At 48.9% G+C, this 7,841-nt stretch overlaps 1 protein-coding gene across 2 annotated transcripts; it reads right to left on the bottom strand.

Moving 5' to 3' along the window:
* Nucleotides 1-1,589: 1,589 nt before the first annotated feature.
* LOC127185013 (polypyrimidine tract-binding protein 1-like) lies at nucleotides 1,590-3,647 on the bottom strand. 2 transcript variants are annotated; one of them, XM_051141538.1, is made up of 3 exons: nucleotides 3,276-3,587; nucleotides 2,307-2,897; nucleotides 1,590-2,273 (listed from the first exon to the last, which is right to left on the bottom strand). In XM_051141538.1, the coding sequence occupies exons 1-3, from the start codon at nucleotides 3,411-3,413 to the stop codon at nucleotides 1,590-1,592; spliced, it is 1,413 nt and encodes a 470-aa protein (XP_050997495.1). In that variant the 5' UTR covers nucleotides 3,414-3,587. The 2 variants fall into 2 exon arrangements, with proteins under 2 accessions (XP_050997495.1, XP_050997494.1); XM_051141537.1 differs by having other exon boundaries at nucleotides 1,590-2,897; nucleotides 3,276-3,647.
* Between the last annotated feature and the right edge of the window lie 4,194 nt (nucleotides 3,648-7,841).

Here is a 7,841-nt window from a genome sequence, read left to right on the forward strand (position 1 = left end):
TGTTGCGCCATCAGCTTCAGGTGTCCTATGGTCCCCTGAGACCAAAGCGGTAGTGATGGCTGTCTACCTCGGTGCTCCAGTCAGAAGAAATGGCTTTCTGGGGAGGTCTCTTTCAGCAGGAGACACCCTCAGTGGCGTTCTAATTCTGGCCTCTTCTTTACCAAACGTTTGCACTTTTACAAGTTTTAGCCTTCCGTGGGTAGGGTCTTGCCCTGCAGGCACCTCTCCAACTGTGCCAGTCTACACCACAAGGCTTGTCTGTATTGGGGCTAACTCCCATACCAAGGACAGACAGCTGTGTTTGGTCTGTCACTTTGAACTCTTTTCTTTCCTTAGCAGTTGGCACATTTCCCACACCTTTCTGCTGGACCCGTTGCTCTCTGCCTCTGCAGACCCCTGTGAGAGCACTGAGCAGCAACCATGGCACAGCCTGAATGCCATCCTGCGTCTAAGCTCCTACCTTACAAAGTGAGTAGCCTATTACTCTTGACTCTTGCCTCAATCTGGTTCTCAGGACAGAAGCACGGTGCAGGCAGGGTCTTTGCCAGAACTTCCCACAAATGGCACCCAGCCAGGTTCCCCAAGGAGATTCCCTTCTGAATTCTCCTCTGATTCTACTCTGAACCCTCCCAGGCAGAGCCTACAGTGCCTGGATTTGTCTGGGCATCCTGGCCTACCAAACTCCCACCAGAGTGGCTTGTGGGGCTCCTGAGCTTTCCAGGCCCTCTCCAGCCCAAAGTTCCAAACCCCGCCATATCGCTCCCCGAGACCACTGCTGAAGCCATGGTCAGTGCCCACGGTCAGGTTTGTGATTGCAGTGCCCACCCTACCCCACCCTGGTCTCCTTCTGACTTGGTTATTTCTCTCACTGCTTTAGAACACATACCCAGCACTGAAGGAGGAAGGGGAAGTGGGAAGGGGGTTAGGGGGAAGGGGAAAGGGGGCTAGGGGGAAGGGGGAAGGGGGAAGGAGGAACGGGGAAGGGTACTCCTCACCTTGGTGGAGAAGGAATGGTGGTGGGACCAGGAGCAGGAACAAGAGCAGGAGGCTGGCTGTTGGCGTTGCTGCTTAGTGAAGGAGAAGAAGAGCAAGAGCAGGAAGTGGAGCTGCGCTGCAGAGTCTCAAGGCCCTTCCCAGGACTCACCTCTTCCAGGAAGCTCTACCTCCAACAGGTCCCAGAGCCTTCCACACCAGTGCCACCAGCTGGTGACCACCAGTTCAAACCCATGAGTCTCCGCAGGCCTTTCTGCCTCCAAGCTAGGACAGCAGCCTGGGGGTGGGCAGGTCTCCAGGACAAGAACGTGCCAAGTCTGTAGTCTAAAGCACCTACTGTGTCCAAAGTTCTGGAGCTCCACAGGGCAGTGCCTGGCCTTCCCTGGGGGCACGTGGGGCTTGCTGAGACCTCAGCTGGACAGCCAGGTGGCCACAGTGAGTCTTCTTAAAATCAAGTAAGCTGCTGATCTGTCTCTAAAACAATAGCAAATCTAAGTTCACTCCAGGGGCTTTTAAAGCGGCGATTATATTGTATTTTATTTTATGTTTTGTCTATTGGTGGAAGCTGTGCGCAGGAGACCCGGCCGGGTCCTCCTCTAGATAATGATCCTGGAGAAGGAGACTCGCAGGTGGTGGTTCTGGTCTAGGGCATGACCATGCAGGTCGACCAGAGCCTGGATGGCATCCTCTACTGAGCCCATCCTGATCAGCGCCATCTTGCGGTCCTTTGGGAAGAACTTGAAGGCCTTGACCTCACCAGCGCTTCTGGAGAAGAGGGTCTTGAGGTCTTCCTCAGTGACCGAGGTGGGTAGGTTGGAGAGGTGCAGGGTGGCTGAGGGCGGAAAGATGTTCTGGAAGTTCTTGGAGCCGGGCTTCTTAAAGCGGTGCAGTGGGGAGTTGACATAGTTCTTGGTGAGGTTCTGGTCCTCCTTGCCCTCCCGGGGCAGCTTCACGCTCTGGTACTTCGACAGCATGATGCAGAGAGCCTTCCCGTACAGCTTGTGGCCATTCAGGTGCCTCATGGCCAGCTCAGCCTGGCTCCCATCTGCCATCTGCACCAGTGCGTTCTCCTTCTTATTGTACAAGATCTTCACCCTCTGCACATTGCCATAGGTACCAAAGAGAATAAAGAGGCTGTAGGGTGTGACTTTCTCGGTGTTGAGGTTGGCAACCAGGAGAACAGAGTTCCACATACCCGAGGAGCCTGAGGGGACCACTGGGCTCTCTGCCCCAGATGCTGCTGCTGCTCCTGCTGCTGCTGCTGCTCCTGCTGCTCCAGCCTCTGCTGCTGCTTCTGCCGTGGCCACAGGCACCTCTGGTATGACCTGGGGGACCAGGGTGCTGCACACTTCTGGCATGGCAAAGCCTGTAGCTTGAGGGATTACGAAGCTGTGAGGTAATCCCGTGCTTGCAATGGGAGTAGCTGAGATCATGACAGGTGCACCGAAGGCTGCGGCCCTGCTCTGGACCGGCAAGGGCTGGCTGTCACCCGAGGGCAGGTCTGGGCATGTGTAGTCATAGCTCTTGTTGTTGTTGTACTTGACTGTGAGGTGGGTGAGCTGGGAGAAGGCGATGCGCAGTGTGCAGCAGCCATCGAAGATGTTCTGCCCATCCAAGAACACCTTGGCGTGCTGGGCGCTCACCGGGTGAGCATACTGTAGCAGCACCTGGAACCGGTCCTTCTTGGTGTATGTGATGATTTTCAGAACTGTGCCGAACCTGGAGAAGAGCTCGTGCAGCACGTCCAAGGTCACGTAGTGGAAGTGGTTCTCCACAATGATCCTGAGCACACAGCTCTGTCTGGCCACGGCTGTCCCCATGTCCACCGCAGCGGCGGGGGTGGCCAAGGCCATGTATTCTGCCTGGCCCGAGTTCTCAGCTGGCAGGCCTGGCTGGGCAGCCACCTGGCTCAAGGCAGCCCCCTGGCTTAGGGTAGCTGCCTGGTTGAGGGCAGCCACCTGGCTGGTGGCTCCCACTGGGATAGGGGCAGCGACCTGGCTGAGGGCAGCAGCCTGGCTGGTGACACGCACAGGGATAGGGGCAGCCACCTGGCTGAGGGCAGCCGCCTGGCTGGTGGCACGCACGGGGATAGGCTCAACCACCTTGGTATGGGCTGCCGCCTGGCTGAGGGCAGCCGCCTGGCTGGGAGCACCCACTGGAATAGGTGCAGCCAGCTGGATAGGGGCCCAGGCCTGACTGGGGCCAGCAAAGTGGCTGGGGCCAGCAAAGTGGCTGGGGCCAGCAAAGTGGCTGGGGCCAGCCATCTGGCTCAGGGCAAACACCTGGCTCGGGGAGCTGCTCACCTGGAGCTGTCTGTAGTCAGTGAGCTGGATTTCAAGGGACTGCCCATGCAGCACAGGAGTCACCCAGTTGTAGTAGTTGACCATGGTCTTGGCGGCCTCCTGTGTGTTCATCTCCATTAAGGCCTGGTTCTTCTCCTTGAGAAACAGGAACTTGGAGACCTCCCCGAAAGGCTGAGCGAGGCACAGAACCTCCCTTTCGGTGACACTGCTTGGCAGCCCATGGATATGGATCACTCTGGAGGACCCCTCTGTGCCTGCGTCCCCGCTGTCCAGTTTGAACCTCTTGCTTTTATTTCCTTGGGGTTCTGGAGGCGAGTTGCTGCTCATGGCTGCGGGTTGATTCTGGACACAGGCAGAGAGAAGAGTTGCTCTGACCGCAGGCCTCTACCAAGTGCTGTGTCTGAGGCTCACAGAGCACAATGGCAGGAGATGGAATAGAGGGGAGTGAATAGGCCGGCCTTCCTCCTTTGATACACTGTTGGCTTGATTAGAAGCGCTTGTCCTCTGTGTGAACACAGAGACGCCCCTCTCACTCTTCTGGCACCACCCTCTGGCTCTCTGTGTGTCTCTATCTGCCTTGGTCTCTGCCTGTCTGTCTGTCTGTCTGCCTGCCTGTCTCTCCCCCTGCCCTCCCGTGTGTGTTCCCCTCGCTCCCTGGACTGAAGGATTAAACACATGTATTTTCTTCAGTCTTTTGCATGGTAGCTTATCCTGTGTAGACACGGGGCTATACAGTTTTCTCCTCTTGGAAATCTTCTTGCCCCAGGAAAATATTCGCAAGGTAGTAGCATCCTGAGTTTCAGGAACAGAGCACTGTCGAAGGTACCTGGAAACAACCTCATGTTGTTCCTTAAATGTACACATATGCCTAAGCACTGGTTGCTAGTCCCTTTTTTCCATTGGGGTAGTGGATGCTGTGGTCAGAAAACAGCGTGCTGTAGATCTGGTTTGCAGTGTTTCAGCAAAAGAGATAACGATGCTAAATTACAATGTATTGCAAAGTAGTGGCCATGGGCTTTCTTCTCAAAGAGCCTGTTGTGCAGAGTGCAGGGTGGAGGAGGAGATGCCAGTGTGCTCAGGGTGGACTTAATGTTTTAGCTCAAGGACCTGGGTGGGAGGGAGGGAGGGAGGGAGGGAGACACAGGATCTGGGAAAGCAGTCACAGAAATCGAAGGGACCCCTCTGCTATGGAGATTTTATGTAACTGGATCCCTCATAAACTAAGTGTTAAGTTCCAGAGGGTATCCTAGGCATTATTGAGTATCTGGAAACGGGGAAATACTGCCATTCTGTTGCTGAGCACAACTTTTTGTCCTTCAGCAACTTGGGCATGGTGGGCTGTTTCCGTCTCCCAGCATGGGATCTAGGCCTCAGTTCTGCATGGTCACTGGGGTTGCATCTTGTCACAGTTGCTGAGATGTGCAGGAGTTGAGTCACTGCTGATACATTCTGGCTCAAAACACGCACTGCTCACAGGACTCATGCAAGTCACTAACCGCAATGCCTGGAGAATCTCTTTTTAAAAAGAACAAGATGTTCTTCTTAATATCTTTCTGAATATCCTGTGAAGCAGGTGTTGTCTTCTATTCAACGAAGAAAAGTAAACAGACTACAAGGGAACATAAGTGTGCCTTTCTTCAGTGGAATCTTTAAAGGGATGTCAGTCTTTTTTGCTGCTCCCTGTTCCTTATATTTTCCTTTCAGAGACTGAGAAAACTAATTTTTCAGAAATAGTTGTTACCTAGGTAAAGGGTAAGTGAAGCCTTCTGGGAAAGCCCTGTGCCACTCCCACCCATGGCCTTGCAGTGTCCTTGCATGAGTGATTTAATGCACAAGAAAAGCCTGGCCCTTCCAGGCTGGAGAATGGTAAGTGGGCTTCTGTAATCCAGAGGAAGGGAAGAGAAAGAAGTTTGGAGTGGAATGAGTTTAAGAACCAAACCTTGGTATATTCTCCATGAATCTGCATGCTTTTCCAGCTTAATGTTAAGTTGCACGTGGCCAGGATTGGCCCAAAGCAGCATTGAAGAAAACATTGTGAACATGGCTATGACACTAACTGCCAGCTAAGCTTCAGACTACAGCTGGACAGCACTCTGTGTGTGTGTGTGTGTGTGTGTGTGTGTGTGTGAGTGAGAGAGAGAGAGAGAGAGAGAGAGAGAGAGAGAGAGAGAGAGAGAGAGAGAGAGAGAGAGAGAGAGAGAGAGAGAGAGAGAGGGAGGGAGAGAGAGAGAGAGAGAGAGAGACTCAAGGCCATAATTAACCTTGCAGGAGAGATGATGATCTGAAAAGAGACATTTTGCCTCTCCTCTGTGGCTGTCAGCCCCTTGAAACCACCGTTGAGGAAATAATATTTCAGCAAGAATCTGTTCTCAGCATCAGGAGAGACTGTAGCCCTGATGCCAGCCAGAGTGGGCACTTGTCTCACAGAAACCAAACTCACAAACCTAGTAGAATGTATTGGACCACCTTGTATTTTGACCAAGAATGGTTAATTAGGCATTACCCTTGACTGTATCTATACCCCAACCTGATGGTACTGGCCTGAGGATGGGCTTGTGGGTTACCAGACACTTTGTTAGTTTTTGTCCTTTTCAGTGTGGCCACATTAAGTAAATCTTAATTCTCTTCTTTCCATTATAACTTTCCTCTTTTATTGTCAGCTTGGTCAAAGGATTGCAGCACCTACAATATTGTGGTTGGCGGGAGCCCTAGTTTGACCCTAAATGGCTTACAACAGTGACACAACAGTCTTTTGTGTTTCCATTTGGTTCATCTAAACTGAAAATGCAGATCAAGAACCAGGAAAGTCTGGAGAAATGATACATAGTCAAAGGCAATGTGTGCCAAAGAGAGGTGATGCAGATGTTGGAATTGTGTAAAATTCTAAGTAGTAGCTGTAGTCCTATGTTGAGTCTCTGGCTGCACAGGAGATTTTCTGATGGGAGACACTCATTCATGGCACTCTCTTTGACAATGCCCTTAAGCATTAAGATTTCCCCAGGAATCTTGTGCTGGGCCAAATGAAAAGGGTCAAGCTTGGTTGCAGCCAGTGGAGGATCTTGTATTGCAGGAGACCTCACAGAGTTCTGATGGCTCACTTCCCAGCTCTCTCTCTCTCTCTCTCTCTCCCTCTCTCTCTCTCTCTCTCTCTCTCTCTCTCTCTCTCTCTCTCTCTCTCTCTCTGTGTGTGTGTGTGTGTGTGTACATGCATGTGTTTCTTGACTTTTGTTTCATCTCTTCTATGAAATGGTAACCCTGCCACAGGAATGACAAAAATTAGAACTCTGTCTCTCCCTCCTGTCTGGCCAAACTCTTAAATGAATCTATTGTTCTTTATCTATTTATAATGCTCAGTTTCTTTTATAACCTAGGGAGACAATGTAGTGTATGTGTGAACCAAATTACCTTGCATCAGTTGAGTTCTGTCTTATTCCTCACCTCCCCTACTCCAGAAATTCACACAAAAACCATGTAAATAAAAACTACATGCTTTCAAATTAACATTAAAAACATATTGATGTAGGGATATGAAAAAAGAGTGAAAAAGGTGTTTCATGGACAGTCTGATATAAAGAAGTATAGAAGCCATGAGTATTGACTCATGACAGTAAATACTGTTCTCTGGGGAATCAGAAAGGAAAACAACAAGGTAACAGTAGCATGGCCTATAAAGGATTCAGTGTCATACTGCATGGGGGGGATATTTTAAATTACCATTAATATATTGAAGTTGTGTGTGTTTTGTTTTCCTCTCTCCTTTGCAGCAGCAGTTATATTGGAGCAACTTGACAATTAATATTTAATCTTTATAGTAAAAAGAGCTGTTGTACATGGTGTTTTCTGGGGCCCAACTAAAATATGATATACCTAACACATTTATTTATGTGTTTGTTTGCTTTTCTGCCCATTAATGAACTAGTTTGCATCTAGGACTTGTAAATGGTGCAAAGATTTTGTGTGTTGTGCTTTCTAGTATTGATTTGGTGCTGGAGTACTTGCAATCTTGACATTGTGAAAACTTGCTGTTATATTGGAATATGTTCTTAACAAATATGTTTATGTTATGCATAATTTTAATTCATATTTCCCAGGTTATTTTTCTTTTGCTTGTGACTTACTGTTTGCTCTGTATTTGTATTTATCTTAAAGTATGGAACTAATGTTAAACAAAGAAAAAATTTCAGCAGTTTTCTGTCTTATATTCCTTTTTAATTAAATATTTTTACATATTCATTTATATTACTACACATACATACAATAAACTACCTATATCAAGAAGAACCACAAAACAATCAATAGTATATATATATATATATATGTATATGTATATATATATATTACATTCATAGTGTTTTGGCTATTTGTATTTGGCAGCATTTAAGAAAACATCTTTCCTATCTTGGTGAGTCTAAAATTATGAAGGTAAATCAATATTTATCATATCTCATCATTATCAGCTTAAAATATCTATCTAGACCTAAAAATATCTTAACCCCTAAACAACTAAGCTTAATTTCAAAACTAAACTATCAAGTCTTCAATCCC

The sequence above is a fragment of the Acomys russatus genome, chromosome X (genome assembly GCF_903995435.1).
Source record: "Acomys russatus chromosome X, mAcoRus1.1, whole genome shotgun sequence".
NCBI lineage: Eukaryota > Metazoa > Chordata > Mammalia > Rodentia > Muridae > Acomys > Acomys russatus.

What these genes read in the sequence shown, in the direction of transcription:
- LOC127185013 (XM_051141537.1), bottom strand. Translation starts at nt 3,623, where the DNA reads ATGAGCAGCAACTCGCCTCCAGAACCCCAAGGAAATAAAAGCAAGAGG. An exon ending in TGAGCAGCTCCCCGAGCCAG is followed by an intron (nt 2,898 to 3,275) that starts GTGTTTGCCCTG and finishes GCCTTGAGCCAG; the next exon opens with GTGGCTGCCCAGCCAGGCCT.